This window comes from Anabas testudineus, chromosome 18 (assembly GCF_900324465.2).
Source record: "Anabas testudineus chromosome 18, fAnaTes1.2, whole genome shotgun sequence".
Lineage (NCBI taxonomy): Eukaryota > Metazoa > Chordata > Actinopteri > Anabantiformes > Anabantidae > Anabas > Anabas testudineus.
In genome coordinates, this window is record NC_046627.1 from 15,310,649 (window position 1) to 15,335,602 (window position 24,954).

Below are 24,954 nucleotides of genomic sequence, written 5' to 3' on the forward strand. Positions count from 1 at the left end.
CAGTAGCAGGACATTTCCTTTGCCCAGTGCTGCAGGGGGCTTTCTAAAATAATAATAATAATAAAAAAAAAAAAAAATGGGGCCGGATCTGTTGCAGCTGTTTGGGCTTTTGCTGCTGTGTGGCTGCGCTGCTTCGGTGGGATCATCCGACTGCAAATCATATGACGAGCGCACGAAGGGCGCCGGGAAAAGCCAGCCGTCCGACAAGAAAGTGGTGTGCAGCAGCATGGAGCTCCATCAGGTGCTACCCGCGGACTCCTTCCCCAACAGAACAGTCACCATGTGAGTACGCAAGACATTCACCTTTGCATTGGTTTTGCGCAGTTAAAACGCACTCGGCGCGTAATCCAAGCGCCAGTCCACATTATTGTTGTCATAAGGAGTAGTTCAAGTGTGCATTTCCTGTGTTGTCTGCTTTTTATTAGCCCATTGGTGGAGTTCAACTTGTTTTTTGGTGTACTCAAAGGACGTCTCCCAGTGCATGCTTCACTCCCAAAGATAAATCCAGCAGGGCAACGAGCAGTGAACTTGAGCTATACTTGTGTCTGTTCCCTGTCAGCCATACATCAGGCTTCCACAGCTGCACACTGTGTAGTGGATGTAAACGTATCTGCAGTGTAACCGTAACCACCTGTCTTCCTGTAGTGGTGATTCATACTGCACAAGATACTGTGCCTTCTAAATCAGTGCTCTGGCAAGACGCTTATCTCACCATGTCTCCAAGGCATGTCCAATAGATGGAAGAGCGTGTTTGTTTGCATTGTTTGCAGCCTACCTGGAAATTAGAAATTCACTTTACAAGTTGCAACTTTATTGGTTAACAACCACTAAAACAAAGAGAGCGTTAATTTCTTATTTCACAAGCAGCAGATCTGCCTTTCTATGTTCCTCTCAGCACCACACACACACAAACGCATCTGTTCGTGACCTCATGAGTCTTTGAAATACTTCTGCGGATCACTGAGGTGTTTAATATATCGGACAAAAGAAACAACACCGCCGAACACTAGCCAAAAGCAATTCAAAGCTGTGCATCCAGTGCACTCTGAGGTTGTGTTGAGAGATCCGGGGGGGAAATATGAGAAGACCAGGCCAGGGTGCTGGAGTGGAAAGCAAATAATACTCTCCAGGGAGGGAAAGAAAGTTAGAAGTTATAAGACTATTGCAGTGAGTTTGCAAGTTTTAACCTGTTAACCACAAATCACACGCACATTACTTTGAAGTACATTTCAAAGGAGTACATAGTGAGAGTTTTAAATCTTCCTTCAAAGCTAGTTGCAGAGATTTGGCACTTGTTTGAGTTGGCTAATGACAAATAAATGAGGATTATGTCGCCATTGCAACCAAGAAATGCAGATACAAGCGCAGTGATTTGGAAAACGGTGGAAATGCATGTTTGCATTGTCACGTTTCTGCACGTCAACAGGCATTATATCAGTGAGTGGAGCCGAAAAATTGTAATTAGGCCAGTCTGGTGTAGACTGGGTGGAGCTGAGCACCTGGCAGTCATTCAACCTGGAGCCTATAACCTTAGAGACTTGTCAGTAAAACAAACTCTATGCTGCTAGACTAAATATCTCATGATCACAGTGACCCCACTGACCTCAATGGGGGTAGTCAGTTGTCTTCTTCATCGTCCTAATGCTCAAAGAACAGACTTTTGAATACATCACTCCATTCAACTGCATCTCCACAGTAATAAGTAAATGTTCCCTGTGTTTTTTTAATTACTTGGCAAGCAGAGTGTGCCTATGAACCACAGTTGTGGATAAAACGGCAATAAATAAATGTTCTGAGTTCTTCACACCACAGCTCATTAACCACCCAGTTTTTTTTACCAGCATTTTCTTGATTGTTTTAAACAATTGTTTTACAAAATAGCAATATAAATGTATTTCGCTATAAATTTTCTTTCACTATATAAATCAATATGGATTTAACACTTTAATAAATGTATAAACTTAGGTTTCAGACTTGTGTATGGTGAAGGCACTGAAGTGAAGCCATATTTCAGGGTAGGTGCTGCATATTACATCAAGGATCGCCCACCGACTCAATCGTGGAACGTCTACAGCTTCCGGGATTTGGTGTTTTTCATAAAGAACTAGAAATAAAGCTACAAAACTCAACTTTAGTTTCTCAAAAACCTACCTCAACAAACGGTGTATGTTACATCATACACTGTTGGAAAAAGTCCCGTTGCAAAGCAGAGTTTTAGCTATAAGCAGTGGTAGGATTATAAATGTGGTTTTCAAAAGTTCTAGGGTGAGATTTTTATAGAATTTGAAATATGCTGTTCTCTTTCAGCTATAGTCTGGTCTAAAATAATTTTGGAAGCTTTCCCTCCAGCCATGGTTACTGCTATGTCTGTATGTCTTCTGTCAGTCTGTCATCTTGTTGTAACAGTGACAGATTGGAGGTTGTGCCAGGTTTCTTGAGACAGTATTCAGCTTAAGCGCTGTAACACAGAGGATGACCTCTGTAGAACAAGAAAGATATAATTAGAGAGCACAAACTGCAACTCTCAGGAATACTCTTTAAACTTCAGTTTTGCATTTCTGAACATTTGTTGTTGTTCATCCAAAAACAACAGGACTAAAATCAGGATCTTCTACTAGTTTATTGTTGGTTACTGTTTCCTGTAGATGTCAGTGGCAATGAATCGGCACAGAACTGCACAGTTTTCAGGGTGTTAATATACAGCCTGTAAAATCAGCAAGTCCTCTCTGCGGGGGGTGGTCTTGTTTACGGCTTTCCCACTGTCTTGTAGTGGGATTTGAACATGGCCTGAACACAGCTGGTCTGAACTGTAGCAGAATGAGGCAGAGGTTTCAGCCGCTACAAGAAATATTTTCCCAACCAGATATTTAGAAGCCCTATTTCTGCTTGCTAAGCCAAAACTAATTCCACCTCGTTTGGGTCTTCAGAAGGTGAAGGGATGGTTTCACTTGATATTTAACTGTGCAACACATCAGCCAACAGTCCTCTATAGTTCTATATTTAAATCATTAAAACATAATACCTAATGTCACACATGAGTTGTAGAGCTCCACTGATAGCTATGCCATTTTGCAAAAGTAGACATCTTTCCTGACAAATCCTATCATGCTCCATCAGATTGGATGGGAGGTATCGATGAACTTCCATCTTCAGGTCTCCCCACAGATGTTCTATGGGGTTTAAGTCTGAACTTTGGCTGGACCGCTCTTGGACAGTCAGAGGTTTGACCTGAAGCCACTTCGTTGTTGGCTGTATGTATGACAGTTGCCACGCTGAAAGTCGATCCATAACCCCAGTCTCAGCTCACATTAACTCTGAAGGGTTGTTTTTCCATAGTCTTCTCTGTAATTGTCTGCATTCATTCATCCCTCATTTCTAACAAGTTCAGAACTTTGCTTTTGTGGGTTATTGAGTCTAAATTGATGAGTTGTGATACTCTCTGTAGAGTACAATTTCAGGTTTTGACCCAACTCGTTGTGCATGTTAATTAAAGGCCTTGCCGGATATAGTAGAACAAGCTAGGTGTGATTAGAGACCTATTTAATTCATCATACTTATTTGTGAACTTCTATGTACTCAAAATTTCCTGATCAAAGGTCCAAGCTTTTCAGACAACATAAGAAAAGGTCTGAACCACAAGCACACTTCTTGGACAGTTTTCTCAACAGCCTTTTGGGCCTTAATGTCCTTTATTTTCAAATTATTGCTAGAAGTTTAGCATGAGCTCCAGTGCCTGTAGATGTTTGGTACCGTTTTGCCTTGAATGCCTATCTGTAGACGAAAATGAATGATGCATTCCTGGCATTGGTTCTCTCCAAGTGATACTACATGCCTAAGTAATCCAAGAAGAAATGACACAAATGTGATTACAGCTGGCCTGTCCTCCCATGTCAGCGCAGGCCTGGGCTAAAATACGAGGAGTTGAATTTAACTCTGCCTCACATGGAAGGATACATCGATTAAAAATGTGAGTGGTCTGCATGAGTGTTTATTTCTGTTTCAATCAGCATACCCACACAGACAGGAGCTGGTTATATTTGAGCTTTCTGTACTCACCCAGCTCATATTTCTTTACAGAGCTTGTTTAGTGTAATCAGGACTTACTCACAGGAGCACCTGGGTTGGACACTGCTAGTAGCACACCTGGTTTTGGCCTCCACAGGATTAATGTTGAGAAGAAAGCAGGGATTTCCTTCCTCACTGGAGGAAAAGCAAGCTCAGTTTGATGACACATTGGAGTGCAGTAAACTGCCTTATTTTACAGTGGAGCATACTGGGAGTTAGGATCACATTCTCATGTGGTTTTACTTCAGACTTCCTTTTCTTTAGGCCTGACTTGAACAGACCTGACACTTCCCTTTCAGATCTTAAAACGTATAGAAAATTCTGACATGTCAATCATCTAATTTGTTTATTGTTCCTAGCCTTAAAATACTGTTACGTCATGCTTGGAGCCTCTGAAGTGCTTGTGAGGCTCCCCGCATGACGTAACACACAGGTGCCTGCTGTCATGCATGTCCTAAGAGGATTTGTTTTTGTTGCTTTCCAAGCAGCCAATTGCTCTAAAGGAATGCTCTTGTGTCTTTCATAGTTGTTCTTCACTGTTTGGAAAAGGAAGTAAAATCCCAAAAGCAAGGAACTGACAGCTGCACATTTAGTCAGTTTGCAGCCTTTCATTTCACGGACCCGTTGAGCTTTGACTTTGCCAGGTTGTCACAGGTTTAATTTAATCCATGGTAATCTATTATATGTAGTGTGTATACATGAGCTACGTGTGCAATACCTTCTTGTCTTGGTTCATTTGTGGCTCATGGGCTTATTCTAGTGTTTGTGTGTTGAATCTTTTTCTGTTCAGCCATGGATCTACAACATGAATACCTGGGTGTAATGGCTTGGCCTGTTCTATTGTTAAAGGGTGGATCACAAGTGACCTTTTCAGTTTGCTCCAGCACAAGCGAATTCTTGAGGTTACAGATTTTCAGTACACGTGAAGCCGAAATCCTTTTACCATTGTTACCATCACCTGAATAGGTCCACATTCAGTTCAATGCATTGCAAGCTCTTCCTACTTTTGTTATTTGAGGTTTAAGAATGAGCTGGATAACAGTGAGAATAACCTTGGCAAGCTGCAGCACCTCAGCAATTGGATCAGTTTCCTTTTTCACCTGAGCCGAGGCCCATTTTTCCATCCATTATATTCAGAGGAAGTCACTCTAGAAGGGTTTTTATGAGCTCAACTGGAGGCTGAAATGTATTTGAAAACCTGTCGAAGTGCTCTCTGCTCTTGGGAGTTCTTTGTCTAAAAGCCTTGTGAGCATAAAGAAAGTGTTGAGAGAGAGAGAGAGCACCAGTTGGCTTTGTCCTTAAAACACGATTTGACTGTGAGGGTAGTTTATAGTGGCTGCCCAGTTTATTCCTTTCCTGGTAAATGTGCCTATAGCCATAAGTGTTTGTGTTGAACGTGTATTTTCTTCAAGTGAAAAAAGAACTCAGGACTACCTACCTTATGTTATTAAATCTAGGTCAGTGGATTTTGTAGTAGTCTGACGCAAAGTTGAAATTCCGGTTTCAAATGTGTTTTGATATTTATAGCATTTCAATCAGGAGACGGGCAGGATGTGAGACTTGGTAGGATCTCCCTGCAGCTTGTTCCTGGCTTGAGCTCAAGCAGGCCTTATCTATGCATCAAGATAAGGGAGACTCCCATCCTTCATCATTTGAGGCCTAGCCTGAAGAAATGCCATAAATGTTTCTTTAGTCTGGAGACCTCAGGGTGACTTCCAAAGACAGACAGGATACAGACGGTCTAGCTACAGGCTGCCTTAGGGCAATACAGATATTGGGGTTATATGGCCATGATCTCCAATACAAGAAAGTAAAGAAGATAGTATGTTGCAGATAATGCAGGACATGCTGAGGCTACTATAGATGGGTTCTGTTTGCATGTAAAGACAAATCTTTGTTGTATAAAACTGTGTAAATTGGTTAATGTGCTAAACTTGAAGGAATTTATATTTCATTCTAAGTGATTTGAGAACTTGTTTAATTTAGATACGATAAAAGCCAAAATCCCAAAATCAGACTCCAATCACGAGGCCATCATGAGGAAGAAGGAGAAAAAGGCTTAGTGAAGGATGCTAAAATGTGCAAAGAACTGAAAGATAGTTTAAAGGCAAGTAAAAGGCTCCTGACTCTCGAGATCTCGCTTTTACAGATTTATTTGGATGGCTTTTTAAAATTATGCTAGTAATGTTTGTTTGTGCAGCCACAACAATTCCCAAGATGTGAAGAAGCTAATCCATAAACCTAATTATAAAACTTTTTATAAAATACAGGAATTAATTGTGCTTTTTTGTTATGCCTTTAGTAGTATTTTGGTAATTTTGTAAACTGACTTATAGTGACACAAACTACCTATAGATGCTACCTTAATTGCTGCATAAATGACTAATTAAACAAATGTCAAAAAACACATTCCTGAATTCACCCAGCCCTCATGGTAAATGCATCCATTCAGTATGCCAAACGTTCTTCAATATAAATGAGACTTTTGTGACCACAGTCTTAGGAGGCACGCCACTTCTGCCTATGCCATCAGCTCATGTGTAAACGGACAGTGATAGAATTTGCAGTCTTGTACATCATCATGTTTTAACATCTGCCATTTCAGCATTCAGAAGGGTGCAGAACACAGGCGGTAAAACACAGGAACTTCTTGTGTGCGCTCTCTCTCTGAGTGGCAGGAAGCCAAGTAGCAAATCTCCAATGAGTCTCCACTGTCCAACCCTGTATTAAAACAACCCCTCAACACCCCATAATGACTCCAATCTGGCCCAGGTTTGTGGGTGCCACTAACTTGTATGTCACCCACCAAATCCCCTCATTGCTGGCCAGAAACATACACTAACCACAAGTCCCTGTGTTCCTGCTATTGATGAAGCAGAGAGTAGTTTAGGAGAAAGTCTGAAACTTTCAGGGACATTGACACAGATAGTGGAACTTTAACTTGCAGTGATTTAACTTGTGCAATATGCAGGATATAAACTGGATAATAAACTTTATCACCCAGCGAGGAAGCAATCAGGAATTCACACTTGGACTTGGAGGTTTTCTCGAGCTCATAGCAAGAAATATGTCAGGCTACCTGTTCAGCGCCTCATGATGCATTACATTTAATCTGACGTGATCTGTAATATGATCATTTCTCTGTACAGAATGCTTTTTCCTAGTAGGTTGCTGCTAGGTTTTTATTTGAGTGTCCTGTCTAGAAATAGTCAGTGACAACAAGAGATGAACCTTCAATAAAGATTTGGTTAAGTCAACCAGCGGTAGTTGTTGCTTGCTCACTAAATTCAGAAGTGATCTAGTGAAATTAGCCTCTAATGGACATTTTGAAAAATACACTGTTACTTTACCTGACAGCTGTCATTATAGTTGTCACCACAGACATATTGTGTACTCATACAGATGGTAGAGTTTACACTTGGTTAATGGTTAGGGTGGGGGACTTTTTTGTGCAATTAAGAAATATATTACATTTACTGAAATTCTAATATTTGTTGAAGTTTATTCCCAAATAAGTAATTATTAAGACAGTATTAGTCATGTATTTTTTAAATTGAACAACTTTTTTTTCTGAGTTGCTTTGCATTCATACACATTTTTCTGTCCCCAGAATTTTAAACAACAACAAGATTCAAGAACTCAGAAATGGATCCTTCTTTGGATTGTCCACACTGGAAAAATTGTAAGTACTGTTATAAGTATTTTTGTTACTCAGCTAGTGGTTCATAGGAGTCATGCCTAAATATTGTTTTAGCTGCTGTTATCTGCACATTTTAAAGCAAGACATAACTTTGCTACTGAAATTTGTGCTTGAGTACAAATTCCTACCCTAATAAAATAAATGATCTTGAGAAAGAGGGAATCTTTCCCAGATTGCAACATACATGTTAAGGCTGTGTATTTAGAAAAATGACCAATGAGTTCAATGTTGCCATCAAATACCTTCACAACATTTCACGCTATACCTACCAGTATATTAACAGGAGCTATTCATCATTCCACATAGGGAAGGTTTGACTTGCAGAACAGATTCGTAAAACATACATTGGCTTCATACCAGTAGAACATTGAGGCTATAGAAAATGAGTACAGCACTTACTCTCAGTCATTCAAGTGTATTAGTCCACGGTGGAAGACAGGAGATAGTACTAGAAAAGGCTAATTATAGGTATAGCCTCTAGGGTTGGTTCCTGTCTGCCCCAACACACAGCTGCTTCAGTATTCTGGGAACTCTCATTTTCTATAGGCAGCCACTCACAAGATACAGTTAGACCAGCATTTTTTAGTTATATATAAGTATATTAGTTATTATAAGTATGTAAACTCTTTGGATTTTATTATGGAGGATCTGTTGAGAAAAGAAACTGGTGAAAAAGACATTTTTTTCCACTTGTCTTCTTATGTTCTTTGGGATTCCTTGAGCAATGGAGAGATGCCATTCGTGACTTATTTCTGTACCTTTGAGGATTGAAATGTTATCGCAATGCTCCATTCTTACAGAGAATTCAAGTAAATGGCTCTGGGCCTGCACAAATGGGCCGTGGGTGATTTATCACTCTGGAATGGCTTCATGCAGATAAAATAACCAGACCGTTAATGACCGTGCTTTTACCCAAGGCTACAATAACACATGACTGCATTGATCTGGAATTCTAAGGGTATGTTTCCCCTGTCATTCTTTCCGGTCTGGTTAGAAAGACCTGGAATTTACAGGGTATTCGGGGGCCTTTCTGGCCATATTTAGCCTTGTTGTGTGAACTTGCATTAACAGAAGTTCAGAAAGAAGAATAAGGTCAAAATCTGCCCCACTTATCATTAGATAGTGGTAGATAGATTTTATTCTTTCCAGAAAACCCACTGATACCCATTTTTCTGCTCTAGTCCTGCCAGAAAAACAGGTGCAAACATTGTTTGATTTATATGACAAATAAATAAACCATAGCAGTCTCTTCTCTTTGGATAGTATCAATATCCTCTTTCTGGTGAAATGACTTGACTCCTACATGCATATTAATTTATTAATCTGCTTGTATGTTTAGAGGTGAATGCCATGTGGGCTAGGATTTGGTCCGTGGGAGGCTATGCAGAGTCTAGTTTTGAAAAACGCAGAACTTTCTCGAGCAAGATCACCCCCCCCCCCCCTCCAAGCTAGTGAAACAAGTTGGCTAGATTGCTTTCTTTTGTCATTGTAATGAGGCCAAGCCAAGACCAGAGGTGCCAGCATCAACCCCCCGACCTTTCTTCCCATGTTCCCATACTCTCCCTCCCACCTTCATTTACACTTCCCCTTTTTATCCTGGAACTCTCAAAGAGAAAAAAAAACATCCTGCATGGATCCATATGAATAAACCGAAGCTCTCCATCTTCAACCCCTCCTTCCTCCTGCCTTTTACAGCTTTTATTTTTAGTCCACAAAGAAACTCTCCCTCATTTGGATTGCCTATACGCAGCCGTGAAGACTGAGACAGCAGCTGGCTACGAGTGCCGGGGAGGGGGAGAGAATCACTTATGCCCGTCCGGCACTCTGCATGAAATTGCAAAGTAACTGTGGAGACCGCTGTGTTTTGTTGGGGCCAAAGGTGTCCCCGCTTGGAAATAAGCCACACACAATCCCTATTATCAGTCTCCACATCAAAATAGAAGCCAAGTTAGGCGACTGTCACATGCTAATTCTTTACTAAATCTGTTGCTGTGGTGGAATGCTTATTGTGGACGAGGATAACAGCTCTTGTGTCAGAGTATTTGTGAATAGTGCAATACTTTTGGAAGAAAGAAGCAAAGTTACGCATAAAAAATTAAGTTAGTTTGAAATAGTTATTGCAGTACTGCATTTACTGCACATTTTATAAAGACAACAGTGTTAACAAGGCTCTACTTTGTTTAACTAGTAGTATTAAAACAATATTCAATAACTTAAATACAATCTTATTTGCACAAATGAAAAGTAAAAAAAGCTATCGGATAATATGCATCCTTATTTACATTAATTTCATGTTATTTTCTGATATCAAATCAGGCTTTAAAACTTAACCTACAAGTGATGCTGAAAGTTGCCGAATGTCTCTTTTAATTTGCCATGGTCAAGACCTTTTGCATTTTTGTAACCATGACTACATTTTCTCTGTGCCAACATAAAAACAGCTTTTTCGCCTGCACTCATTCAATTGACCAACACACAGTATAATAAGAAAGCACGAGGAGCTCAGTGTAGATGAGAAAGATTATTGGTTTAACACAAGTCACACATAATTATAAGCTCATTGATTGCACAAAAATATAAGTTCTCACATTTATGGTAAAATGCATGGCTTGGTAAATGGCATAAAACATCTGTTTTTGTAACTGAAAAAGGTTCATCTATATTATTATCCCAACGTCTGTGAAGATTCTCAGTTTTCCAGATCATGGTTATCCCAAAAATTGCTGTTCATGCCGTCAGCTGGACTTGTTCTTGAAGATGTTTCGCCTTCTATGCAGAAGAGTTCATCAGTTCTGAACGGATTTCTGTCTGGTATAGAAGACGAAACGTCTTAAGTTAGCCAGCCCAGTTGATGCGGAACAATTTTGGGATCATTTCCATAGTAGAAGCAACCAGGTGGGATCTGAACGACAATCTAGAAATAGCAAAGAAGCTACTAAAAGCTGCTGGAAACAAAAATATTTTATTATAGCGAAGATTTGATAAATGTAGTTGTAGAAACAAGTAGGCAAACATTGTCTCCTTTCTACCTGTATCCAATGTAAAAAACCCATGATATTCACCAGACATGTCTGTAGTTTTCTGCTTGTGAGCCGTTTCCCCACTCCTAGTCAGAACGCAGAATTAGGTCTTATGGGAAACAGTTGGCCTTATTCTGACAGAAGAGATTCGTGGTGCTTTATTCTAATTGCTTCCCGTAGCTACGGTGGCTGCTGTTCAGCAAAAGTCTCACTTCAGATTTGATTTTGTGTTTATGTCAGTCTCATGCCAGGAACCATATATAACCATATATATATATAACCCACTATCAGTAAGTGATCCCAAGCGTGGAAGAGCAGTCCAGTTAATCTTACATGTGTGTCACATGTGTGTGAAGAAGACTTTTTGGACAGTCTGTGTGCATAAAAAAAAAGAACACCCTTCAATTCCTGGCCGGTTCAACAACAACAGTTGTAGACCACACTTAGTGATATTCAGCCAGTGATTTCAATATGAGCATGTTCAGAAAACCCCACGTTTTTCACCTCAAATAGGTCATGTGTGGTTGGCGGTCTTTGGAATCTGAAGTGTAGCTGGATGCTTAAGCATGGAGCGGTTTTCTCTGACTCCTCATATTTTAATATCTGAGCACTACAGTGTCCTTTTTCTGTTCGTTTCATTAGTAGTTTGGTTGGGTTTCCCCGTAAGAGCACCTTCAGACATTCATTTATAAGGTTATTGTAATATCTTTTGGTGAACACAAATTGGTAGGATTAGTAGGGCAATTTGTATCCCCAACATTAAAGCTGGCCGACCTGTACCTCTGACTAGTGAAGAAAGAGAAGGCTCATCTTTCACTCATCAGCTACAGGCTAAACTTTGTTCATCTGGTTGCAGTTATATCCTGCTTTCCCTTGACTGGAGCAGCTCCAACTCCAGGAAAAGTTTACATTAAAATAAATTTGCTTGAGCAACAGGCAAATGCGTAGACTTAACATGTCTGTGTGGCCAATACACACTTGAAAACTATCCCTCGCCGGCTATAAGAGTTTGTGTCCAAAGACATCATGCCTTCTCATTTTTCTCTCAACACTCTAGCACACGGAAGCCAGCTCGCCTAGCTCACATCAAAAGCTTTAGCAAGCAATAGATGTTTTTTGTTTTTTTTTTGTCTGACTTATCTGTGGCCTACCTACCTGCCTTCAGATGACAGCTCCTTGACATCAAACAAGCCGAGTTACCCAGAGGCCCTTTGTGTGGGTTCAGGTGGTGACTGGAAAGCCTCCTGAACCTCCACTGTAATGAGTGACTATGCAGAGCCAGTGCAGGTGAGCACTGCAGGCATTCTGTGACCACAAGCCTTTGACTCTCAGTGTGTGTGTGGAGGTGTGAGGGCTACAGATCACTGTTGGAGGATCAGGTTGTCAGTGTCAGCAGCTATGTATTAATGACAGATGTGTGTGGTCTAGATATTTTAATTGGATAAAAAAAAAACACTTCATGTGCAACATACACTCTCATAATAGCACAGATGTCGGTGATTGTGTAGCATTGTGTTACAGATGGTAGTGCAAGTCCTTTACCACAACTGCAAAATGTTAGATGAGGAAGAATTGCTCATGAGCTAACATTGTTTGTTTTTGTTTTCTTTTTTTTTTTTCCTCCACAGGGACCTGCGGAGTAACATGATCAGTCGTATCGAACCAGGAGCTTTCCTTGGATTGTCGGCGCTCAAAAAGCTGTGAGTAGCGGTGGAGCTTCTGCAGCTACTCTGTGTCTCTCTTTAATGTGGTTTCGGCACATGTGTGTCTACTCACACATTCACACATTTAGCCCCTGTGGGATTTTACTGAAGTATTCTGTTTGTATTGCAACTGAAAGATCCCAAGCTTTTCAGTGAGTGCGCGCTTTAATTAGTTGCCATGCAAGAATGGAGCTCTATGAATAGTACAAGTGAACATGTTTTCATCAAACGTACTTATTTGTCATTTGAAATGTGGTTAAAGCCATGTTCCATTTGTATTTTGCATGTGTTAATGTTGTTTGTGATTTGGTCAGAACCCAGTTCACTGCTTTCAGCATGGACTTGTCTAATTGCCTACATTGTGTTTAAAGCAGCTGTTGTTTGGTCTCTATCTATGTGATGTGCTGTGTGTGTGTATTCTAGCACGTCTGGAGTGTATCTAGTGTCCATAAGGGAGCACGGTCTATTTCTACTGTCTTGTTTTGTCTGGCCCGCTGCCAGAGACCAAACAGCATGAGGCCTTATACACGTTCACACGCTTGGGGAGGGAGTTGCATAAACGTGTGTGGCGTCTATGAATATCATGCGAGGATCAGTTTGATGTGCAACTGTGTACATAAAGCTGGAGTTCGTCTGTAATATGCGTGGGGTTACGTGTTTCGCTTTGTGTACGCGTGCGCATGAAAGTGCACAAGAGCGCAGCGTGAATTGGAATGATCCGACAGTACCCAGTCGCTGCCAACACAAACTTCAGCTTGGCTGCTGCTGCAGAGCAGTAAGAGCGAGACAGGAAAGCTGTCAGCTCTTTGGCTCAGACCCTCTTTTCCCCTCTCCCCTCCTACTCAATGCATATTCATGCAACACCGAGCTGCGTCTACGCCTGCCCATACGTCGCCTGCATGTTAATATCTTGACCCCACACACACGAGCGATTCGTACAGATTTTTGCCTCATCACCACGACGTGATCTGCAACTTCTCATGCCAATATAGTTTGCTTTTGCCTAAGGGAAACAAACTGTAATTGGCCCCCGCCACACGTCTCAATTAATTTTAAAGGTTAGTTGTCACTCAGTCGACTGAATGGAGAAGATGAGTGAGGGAGACTGTGAGGTACTGCTGGACTCTGGGAATGTAAACACAGAAGGTCCACACTAGACTTTGGCATTCCCAGCTACGGATAGACTGAACTTTGTTTTTTTTTTTTTTTTTCCAGTTTTACATCACATTTGCATCGCATTTATCTGACATGCCTTAGGCATCTTGCCCTTATTTTTGACTGTGCTCTAGCCAGTCTTTAATTTACCTCCATCTGTGTGTCTGCCTCTCCCCTCCCTATTGCTTAATTAGATTTCTTCTTATTTCAGGATGTTCCATGTGGAGGGCCTATTTATCTTAGAAGTGACAGTGGCTTTTAAAGAGGGTTGCACAAGTTGGGCTCTACACAACAGTTTATTAGAGAGCCATCCTAGAGGTTAGAAGCGGGTTTGTAATTCACATTTCTCACCTCCCTTGACTAAACAATACAAAATAATTTATCAAACAAATAAGGAAGAAATGTCAGGATCATGTTGGATATTAACGCCACTCGATGCCTCAGGTTTTTAATTTTGTCCATCACGTGTAGACCCTGTCAGGGTTCTCAAAATATCTGCCAACATTATATAAATTCGAAACTGAAGCATCAACGCTGAATTATCAAGATGCTCATGGGTCAATCTCCAGAATCGTACTCTCCCCATAAAAACCACTACACACCAAGCTGCCGGTCAACTATTGACTAGTGCTGTCAGCGAGCTTGTGTCAGCCTAGTTTTTTGTGGTGTGCCCTGCACCACTGGCACTAGTCGGAGCTTTTCAGCCAATTCAGCATGTTGAATAGACTGGGGCCCCGTCCATAAGAGCTTGACAAGAGCTTAACAAACCACTTCAAAACAAGGGGAACTGACCCCAGTGCCATTAGCGTTGAACCGTCTGTGTTGATTAAGAGAGGTGTAAAAATAGTTTGTGTATCTGCAGTCCTCAGTGTTCTTCTGCTTTCCTTTTTTAAATGATGAATACAGACACCTGATGGTATAGAGTGTTATTTCCTAGTGTTGCGTTTGTCCCTGACAAAATGTGAGGCAACGCAACCATTAGTCTTAGTTGCGTAGAGTTGTTTAATGTTGGCTTTGTGCGTCACGGCCCTAATGCAGTTGGATAGTGTCTCTAGCAGACCCTCTTGACCTCTCCTATTTTTAATATAACTCATTCCCACATTTTTTCTTCATACTGCTTTTTAAAGTTGTACTCCTCAAGCCTAAGCTATAACAACATCTAATAATAAATTATCAGGGAAGGCATTACACAGCTGTTTTCCTGGCTGAGGAGTACTTGAGATGAGTACTTCAGATGAGTAATCTGAACGTCATGTGGCCCTGTAATGCTTCTAGATACTCTTACCTTGGAAGAGCCCACGTTTTGGGCAACTTCAAATTCAAATGAACAAAAAACGCAAGGATCCAGTTCATATCAGGTCAACAGATGAGACAACCTATAAAGAATGCTGCACTGTGCCCAAGCTGTGTGCTGGAGGCCACAGGGGTGGTTACACCCTCAGGGGAAAGTGTTTCCCTCACCTCACTTTACCTTACACACAGTTTGCACATGTAGTAGTACATTTAGAGCTTCTCTCACATGCAAACCCTATGGATTCAACTAGCCTTTGCTATCTTTAGTTTATACAATTCATACTATTCACAACCAAAACAAAAAAGACTTACTGGAACTTCCTTATTGTCATGGTTTTGGTAATTTATTATTAATGAAGGGTTAGTGAAGGTAAAAAGGCCATTTTAACCATCTTGTCTGAAGCATCCTTTGATGTAGCTCTGCCTCTAGTATTTAAATTGAGGCAATAAAATAAGATGAAAGTATCCCTTAAGCTAGGGGAGCCCCCCCCCACCCTCCATCATCCCAATTCTCTCTTATCCTCCCCTTGACAAACAGTGCTCTCGCAAACTGGCAAGCCTGCAAAAAGCCTTTTTTACCTCTTCTCCCCCAAGTGGAACTAATAACCTCACACAGTAAATTCCCCAGCTGGTACCTTAAGGACAAACACCAATAATTACATAAATGCTCGGATGTTAGCATATGCCTGACAGTCATTTTCCAGGTATCACTTTGTGCCAGTATCAAGTTCCTCGAGCACCCCAGGATACAGTTTAGCTGCTGGGTTGAGGTAATGATCTGTCTTTTCTCCCTGGCTCTTGTTTCTTTTCTTGGGCACATTTCAGTGATTGAATCATTCACAGAATATACAGTGTGTTAACAGCGACTTTGCCTTTGAACCATGGATTCACTGTGAGCGGTTACCTTAAGTGGTATCTCTCTGGGAATTTAAATACGTTCTCTTTTGTGCAGCAGTCTTGATTTATGCTCCTCAAAATAAGTATCACTTTGCTGGCTGTTAAAACCTCAAAAACCCTCATCTAAGATTACCTGAATTAATGAGCTGCTAGTAGTTAGGCTAGTGATATTCCCTTGCCTTAATGCCTTTAATAAAAAAAATCTTTGTAATCATAGGAGGTGAGAACTCAGGGAACGCGGTGCCAAATTTGACCCAGAGATTCCACGAGTCTTGCCTTTCTGCAGCCCCTTCTGCATGTTTGCACATTAGGCGCTTCTGAAAGGCGTCAGCAGTCTCGGAGATGTTTGCCAGAGACATCATGCCGGGTCACATTCACAGGAGAAACGCACACACGTATGGCGTGTTTGACATTAATCGTAGTTGATTAATCACCTCCCAGTGTTTCTCTGCCTTTTGATGTGGAGGTTCCCTTAGAGGCCTGCACAGACTTTAAAAACTTTTATTTATCATTAATGCAGCTGACTAACCTGTGTCTTTTCAGAGCATTACACATGTCGGGTTATGTTATTTCTAAATTGTGGAAGAAATAACCCAAAAATGTAATTTCCTGTGCGTCTTTCAGAGACTTGTCCAACAACAGCATCGGCTGTCTGAACGAAGACATCTTCAAGGGCCTCAGCAGTCTGATCAGACTGTAAGTCATGAGTTTATTCAGGAATATAATAGATCCATTACTTTGTTACAGACTTAAGTAAAAGATTATTTTTCATTGTGTGTGTATTACTTTTTTTTTTCTAGAAATCTTTCAGGGAACAAGTTCTCTTCATTGTCTCAGGGGACCTTTGACAGCTTGGTGTCTCTGAAGGCACTGTAAGTATGATAAGGAGCCAGTGTTTTGCTAAAGTCATGCAATAAGAATCAAAACTGTGTCACACAATGCGATGGCTAAATTACAGCCGCTTCTCCCCGTGCGTGTCTCCACATCCGCAGGGAGTTTCAGACACCTTACCTGCTGTGTGACTGCAACCTTTTGTGGCTGCTGCGTTGGATCAAGGAGAAGAACATTGTGGTGAAGAACACAAAATGTTCATACCCGCAGTCTCTCCAGGGTCAGCCCGTTACCTCCAGCAACCTGGAGCACCTCACCTGCGGTAAGGACACACACATCTGCCGTGTCATTCGTTCAGTCTCAGACGTTTTGAAGGGTTGAAATAAGTCATGTTGAGGAGTTACGCAGGTATAAGTGGCAAAATGCTACGCTGCCTCTTTAATTTCTTTGTTTTGGTGTCAGTGCGGCTGGTGTTTGGGCAACAGGGGCTTGAGCAATGACACGGGAGATAAGAGAAGGGCTGCCCGTGTTTGTACTTGCTCGCTTCTTATCTGTTTTGCACTCATCACAGTGAGGGATTATGAAACACATGCCATGCATCTAACAGGAGGCAGTGGCCTGACGTGAATGACGAATAACATCTAACTAATCAGAATTCACTCACAGACACTGTTTCAGCTTTCCTACCGAATCTAGACGAAATGGATAACATGTGACAAATACACGCCATGTAGTAATTATTTCTCTCTGAGGAGGCTGTGACTAGCTGACTCTCTTTCTCACTTGTCCCTGGTTTCCTCAGATGCTCCCCTTGAGCTGCCATCCTTCCAGCTCACTCCGTCCCAGCGTCAGGTCGTCTTTCAGGGTGACAGCCTCCCGTTTCAGTGCCAGGCCTCCTTCGTGGCTGAAGATATGCAGGTGCTGTGGTACCAGAACGGCCGCATGGTCAAGCCTGATGCTGCTCAGGGCATCTTCATTGAAAAGCGCATGGTGCAGAATTGCTCCCTGATTGCTAGGTATGACGATGTATAATCTGTTGACAACAGTCTACTGGATTCTATAGAGTCTGTGCACTTAATCTGATTTAGTAGAAACAATAGAGGGTTTTTTTTCTGTGTGATGCATTAGTGCGTTGACCATCTCGAACATCCAGCCTGGCTTTACTGGGAACTGGGAGTGCCGTGTCCGGACAAGCCGAGGCAACACAACCAGGACTGTCCACATTGTGGTGTTGGAGAGTTCTGCCAAGTACTGCGCTCCTGAACGCATCTCCAACAACAAGGGAGACTTCAGGTTGGTTTACGTACACAGACACAGAGATCCTCACTTATACTAGTCCTCTCAGCTGTCTAATGCACTCTGAAGTAAGAACCCATCTTTAAATCATTAAACACAGTGATAAAATGATCTCTTGCTGTGACACTGCAGTTGTGTTGTTGTGCTAAGAGCACCTCCTTGTGGTTAAATTTAATCATTACCTAACATTTGACCACGATCACTACTTAATTCCTTTGTTATTGATGTTGTACCCATTGTGGCTCACATGACACAAAGTCAGAAGAAAATAATTGTATGAATTAATTAGCAACAGAAGCAGGAGGACTGATCCATGTGGCTCCTTCCAGGTGGCCACGCACCCTGGCAGGAATCAAAGCTTACCTCCCCTGCAACAAACTGGCAACGAGCGCGGGCAGCTACTCGGGCAGCTCAGGTGAAGAGCAGCGGGCATGGCGCTACTGTGATCGTGACGGCCTGTGGGCAGAGGAGGACTACTCCCGCTGCCAGTTCCAGAAGGACGTCACCAGATTTCTCTATGTTATTAATCAGGTCTGCATCTATTGGGCCAGTTTGAAATTTACTGACCTGGGACTTTATATTTATTGTCCTTTTTTCCCCCCTACCAGAGAGGCAGTCCTCTCTGAGTCTGTTGACTCAAAGCTAATTGTCTCTCTGTACTTTCCTGCTAGATGCCTCTGAATGAGAGTAACGTGGTGCCCAGGGCTCAACGCCTGTTGGTCTGCACAGTCGATGCCGCCAACTTCTCCGACAAGATGGACATCATCTTTGTGGCGGAGATGATTGAGAAATTTGGCAAGTTTGTTGAGAAGTTTAAAGATGTAAGTACTGTAGCCTCTGCGGTTATTTGTTCACATCTCCAAGCTGAAAATCGGAATGAAATTAGAATATCTTGATAAGCCACACGCCACAGAGTGTGACTCACTAGACTAATGCTGGACATCTGTGTGCTGTCATGTTGTTTAATGAGGAAGGATGTGTTGTCATGACGTTTTTGCACAGCTGTGGGAGCAACAAATACATCCATTTTCAAAATAAAGGAGTTAGCAGCATGCTTTAAGTGCTCTGAACAAGATGCCAAGATGCTGACTGAACACACTCACATTCCTTATGTTTCCTTTCAAGTCGCTTGAAGCATGTGGGGGTGCGTATGTGTGCATATTCACCAATGTTGACCCTTCTTGTCTCCCAGCTGGGTGAGGTGATGGTAAGCATGGCCAGTAACTTGATGCTGGCTGATGAGAGGGTGTTGTGGATGGCTCAGCGTGAAGCCATGGCCTGTTCCCGCATCATCGCCTGCCTCCAGAAGATTGCAGTGTACCGCGTGGCTACAGCACAGGCCTTCTCCTTGGTTAGCCACATCCACATTATCATATCATGTTGCACGTGTTATTTATTTTATTTTTTAAATTCATTTAAGAAATGATGTTAAAATTAACTCTTACTCTTTCAGACATCCCCCAACATTGCAGTGGAGGCCCACGCCGTTAGGGCCAGTGACTGGAACGGCATGTCCTGCATGCTGTTCCAAAGGCCCAGCCCCGAGCGCACACCTGGCCAAGACCGTCAGCTCACCTTCAAGTGCAACACTACTAGTTCCTTCTCCAGCATCCTTCACAAGGTCAGCTACTACCAGACATAATCCTATCTACTGTTAGGGTGAGATTAGGGTTTGATAGCAGCTTGTAAGGACAAACACAAAATCCTCAAAAGCTTAACATGATCATAAGAAAATATTGTATATACAGTATATATACATGAATTTGTCTGATTTTTATATATATATATATATATTTTTTTTTTCTTCGACTGTGTGTTTTCTCCATATAGAACACAATTGTGGAGGCTTCCTTGCAGCTTCCCCAGTCCCTTTTCACCCAGGCTGCTCTTCCTGGGCAGACGGATGACACGGTCTACAAGCTCCACCTACTGGGCTTCCGCAACGGCAAGTTTTTCCCCTCCACTGGTAATTCCTCCCAGCTGGCTGATGGAGGGAAGAGAAGGAGTGTTGCTACACCTGTCATCATGGCCAAGATAGGTCAGTCATTGTCTATTGTTTTTTTTTTTTTCCAGTATAACAAGAACCAAATATCCACTTAGCTCAATTTGAGCACAATACTACACATTACAATGAAAAACTGAAAGCGCCTTTATCTGTGTATTGTCCATCAGATGGCATGTCCCTACGCGTGCTGCGGACCCCTGTCAATGTCACTCTGCGGCGCTTTGCCCGTGGCTCCGACGCTGTATCTGCCTGCTGGAACCTGAGCCTTGTGGGAGGCCATGGTGGGTGGCAGAGTGATGGCTGCCACATCCTGGGCCATAACGACAACTTCACGACCATATCCTGCAACTCTCTTGGCAACTATGGCCTGCTCATGGTAGGACATGGGTCAATGGGTCATGTCAGTCATGTGTTAATCGGTATAGAATGGTGACTTACTTTAAAGGCAGAGCTTTCATTCGTAATTGTTTATATATTTATTTAAAGTGATCTACTGCTCTAGTGGCCATTACGAATGAAAGCTCTGCCTTTAAAGAGTTTCATCAGCACCTTTAATCTGATGCTTGTCAGCAGTATAATTCACAGCATGTTACTCAAACTGCGGACTACACCTCATCTATCTTGCAGGACCTCAGCAGTGTGGAGTATTTCTCTCCGAGCATCCAGCCCCTGCACCCAGTCATCTATGCAACCAGTATTATACTCCTCCTCTGTCTGCTCACCATCATTATTAGCTACATCTACCATCACAAGTAAGACTACTCGCTGCTGTTGCATGCATGCATTTAAGCAAATCTAGCAATAACCGTGGTCACTTTGAGAATATATAGTTTGGTAATTGATGTTTATTGACATGAAAGAGGCTCTATGGCCTCTGTAGTTTCATGATATGCGTGCTCGATCTCTTTCCATATTTATTCTGTGATGTATTGTGTGTCCATTACTCTTAGGTCTGTCCGCGTGAGCTGCAAGTTCTGGCACATGTTGATCAACCTGTGCTTCCACATCTCCCTCACATGTGGTGTATTTGTAGGTGGCATCAATCAGACACGCTACGCTAGTGTCTGCCAAGCAGTGAGTATTCATCACCCTGTGCACTTTCGAAGCTCCTGCCACTGCCTGCTTCACCCTCTCAAACTTAATTGTCAGCAGTCAAAAGTGAACAAGTGCTTGGGATGTGTTCATAGGGAGGGAAAAAGTTGACGTTGAGTTGCCTTTGGCAGAGTTCACCCTGCTCACAAATCTGGCAGAAGCAGTAAAACATTGTCAGACAGATGCAGTATATTGTTTCATTGGCTAGAGGTATTCCTACAGCTCTCCTCATGGTTGTGTTGTACTGACACACATTACTTATTAATATTTCATATTTCATTGCATGAGGTACCTGGATGAGAACGTTTGCCTGATAACTTCTTGTTTATTTAATCTCTTCTGACATTAAACTGTCAGAAGAGATGACATAGTCAGAAAATAGCTCATCATCATGCTCGTTTAAAATACTCCTATATTTTTAACAACACAACTCCACATTCTAATGAAGGAGATTGATTTAATTTGATTAACTACATGTAAGTGCATCGTTGTAATCTTATCTCCTCTACTGCAGGTGGGCATTTTGCTGCACTACTCCACTCTGGCTACAGCTCTGTGGGTGGGTGTGACCGCACGCAACATCTACAAACAGGTGACGCGCAAGGCCAAACGCTACGAGGAACTGGATGAACCTCCACCACCACCGCGTCCTATGCTGAGGTACGATAGCACCCCACTGACTTTTACAGCAATAGAAGTCGGCCTTTAAAATAAACTAATGAATACGTTGTTGGAAATATTCCTTGTTAGCTCCTTTAACTGGAGCTTTCCTGTAGCTGTTAAACTGCACGTGGTGATGTTAACAAAAGTTTCTCAGTTGTTCTGGTTATGACCTAATACAACCAAGCACGCACAAGCGTTCCTTTATTTTGTCGTGTTTGATGGCGAAACAGCCACACGGTGTCAGTGTAGAAGTCTGATAAACCGTTTGTCTTTTGTGTCCACTTCATGCTCCCCTATCACATTCAACAAACAAAATCACTAACGCTGAACCACTTGTCTGTTTTTCCTCCAAAAGGTTCTACTTAATCGGCGGAGGGATACCCATCATCGTCTGTGGGATCACTGCTGCAGCTAACATCAAAAACTATGGTAGTCGGACCAGTGCACCATAGTAAGTAGTCCCAGAGGAGTTCCTATTCCTCAGTTTGTGCTCATGGTGATGTGTAATTTTCTCTGGACAGCGTTATATAATAAGAAAACAACCCCACACCACAGGATCTTTTACATTCTGTCCCCAGGAGAACTTGGCTTCGTTATCGACTGGCCAGACTGTGTTGCTTTAGTAAATAATGCATATTTTTATGAGGGTAGGAAAAGTTTATTCCCTGAAGTTCTGATTATGGCGGCCTATTAATGGTATGTGCATCCAAGCAACAAGCAACTGCTGCCAGTTTACAGCAATTTCCCCCACCCCCCCTTCTCCACAGTGGCAGCTGTTTGGATCGTGCAACGTGGCTGACTAATTGAGAAATCTGGACGCGTATCTGTCTGAAGTCTTTGGAGTTTAATTAATTTCTCGCAAGCAATACGAATCCTGTCTGTGTTATTAGATGTAATGGGACAGTTACTGTAAAAATGACTGCAGTTGTTTTTGTGTTTTAAGTTTTTGAAGTAAATAATGATAGAGGCAGAGTTGGATAAGGAGGTGAGGTATTGTTTTAATGAGCCCCTTTGGCACTTTTACTCTTAGGTGATTTATAATTCTAAGTAATTACTCTAAGTTGGTCTCATCTATTTTCTTACTGTGTGTCAAATGTTTGATTGGCCTTCTCTTCCTCTCTCCTCCTAGTTGCTGGATGGCGTGGGAGCCCAGCATCGGTGCTTTTTACGGCCCGGTCGGATTCATTATCTTTGTGGACTGCATGTACTTCCTCAGCATCCTGCTTCAGCTGCGTCGCCACCCTGAGCGCCGCTATGAGTTCAAGGAGCTGACCGAAGAGCAGCAGCATCTGGCAGAGGTCGGGCCGGACGGTCCCGGCAGCCACTGCCAACCCCTCACTCTACAGCTGCAGCCGCATGAGGTGTTGCCCTCCATAGTGTCTGCTCCTCACACTGTGCCCCTGTCAGCCCTGGAGAACGAGCACACCTTCGCTGCACAGCTCATAGGTGCAGCCGGGGCATTAGGGCTGTATGCAGCCCTCTGGGTGTTCGGGGCAATGGCAGTATCACAGGACCACCCTTACGACCTGGCGTTCACCTGCTTGTATGGGGTGGCTGCCCTGGCACTCGGGGCGTTCATGGTGGCGCATCACTGTGTCAACAGACAGGATATGAGGCGCTATTGGTCCCAGGCTTGTTGCTCTGGGAGACGAGCCTACTCTGCCCAGGAGGATGTCCTTCTGCCTCAGTCGGGTGTGGCAATGACATCCACAGCAGGATCTGCTAACAAGGCTGACGGGGAATCGACAAAGTGTGGCCACAGCAGCGCAGACTCTTCATACACAAATAAGAGCGCCCCAAGCGTGCGCCATTCCACCCACGGCAGCAAGCTGACCAATCTGCACGCAGAGGCAGCTCAGTGTAAGCCCGCCTCAGCACCGGCGACAGCCAATGGTGCAGCTGTTTTGGACAACAGCCTGACTGAGCATTCACTAGACAATGAAATTAAAATGCACGTGGCACCAGTTGAGGTCCAGTTCCACCCAATGAACAACGTCAACAATCCGACTGCCGCCGCCAACGGACACGCGGGCAGGCATCACAAGAACAGAGCGCGAGCGCACAGAGCGAGCCGGCTCACCGTGCTGCGAGAGTACGCCTATGACGTTCCCACCAGCGTGGACAGCAGTGTGCAGAGCGCCCCCCACAGCAGGAGGCACCACCACTACGACGTAGCTGCACGCAACAGCCGACGGGCCGCGTACATGGCCTACAGGGAGCGGCATCAGAGCCAGATGCAGCAGGACAGCAGCGACAGCATGAGCCTACCCCGGCGCTCTCGCTACTCAGATAAAGGCGGCAGCGACACCCCGGGGAACGGGGCAGTAGTGACTATAGAGACCGAGCGAGGGACTGCTACTGCAGCATCCAGCTCAAGTAAAGACTCTGCTCCTGCAAAACAGAGTGGCTCCAACACAGAACTAGAAAACCTGCCCAAGTCATACGGGCTCAACCTCGTCACCCAGAATGGAAGCACCCTTAAGGAGAATGGACAAGCGGTGCCTTTAATTAACGCCGAGAGTGTAGCAGGGGTGAAGACTGGTCTGTGGAAACATGAAACTACTGTGTAGCAACAGTTTCTCTCCTGTAAAGATATGTATAGTCAGATGCTCATGCCTTCAAACTGTGAAATGTCAATGTTTTTGGACTGTACATTTTTTTTTTGTCTTGGCAAAAGAGTTTAAAAATAATTATTGAGGAAAAAAAAAAAACTAGCCACATTACTGCCATTGAGCTGTCTTTGTAGATATGTTTTTGTAAATGGTTTATTTTTATAACTTTTATTTTGAACACCCTGTACATGAAAATGCATGGTCTGAGCTGTAGGGCCTGTGCACAACCTTACCCTGAGACATTTATATTTTCTGCCATGTTATATTTTGTCTCAATAATAATAATAAAACAAAGGTTTCATTTGGCCTATTGGAAGTTGTTCTTCGAGTGATAACATCCACGTCTCCTCCGTTTGCCTCTGCAGGTGGTGCAAAGGTGAGTCACGGCTGTTTTGTTTCCAAAAATTACTCTTCCTGACAATATATGACAAGCTGGTAATTGGGTTTTTTCGCTGACCTTCAGGTGGCCTCGGGTTTCTTTCTGTGCAGTGGAGCAGCACTTTAATTGCAACCGACTGTGACTTTGGGCTCTATAGGTGTTTTCTTCCTGCCTGCTGGCAGATTTGATGAGTGCACTGTACATCGTGGTCACCTGCTGACTTGATGCCCGGACTGTAATTGA

General features: G+C 42.9%; 1 protein-coding gene across 1 annotated transcript; it reads left to right on the plus strand.

Annotated features, from left to right (window-relative positions):
* The first annotated feature begins 76 nt into the window (after positions 1-76).
* On the plus strand, positions 77-24,644 carry adgra3 (adhesion G protein-coupled receptor A3). Its single transcript, XM_026352621.1, has 19 exons — positions 77-282; positions 7,676-7,747; positions 12,414-12,485; positions 16,458-16,529; positions 16,634-16,705; positions 16,826-16,986; positions 17,467-17,680; positions 17,793-17,957; positions 18,290-18,491; positions 18,632-18,781; positions 19,153-19,311; positions 19,414-19,581; positions 19,791-19,998; positions 20,133-20,341; positions 20,593-20,717; positions 20,916-21,039; positions 21,572-21,717; positions 22,076-22,171; positions 22,850-24,644. Exons 1-19 carry the CDS (start codon positions 77-79, stop codon positions 24,288-24,290), a joined length of 4,062 nt encoding a protein of 1,353 aa, XP_026208406.1. The 3' UTR covers positions 24,291-24,644.
* Positions 24,645-24,954: the final 310 nt, after the last annotated feature.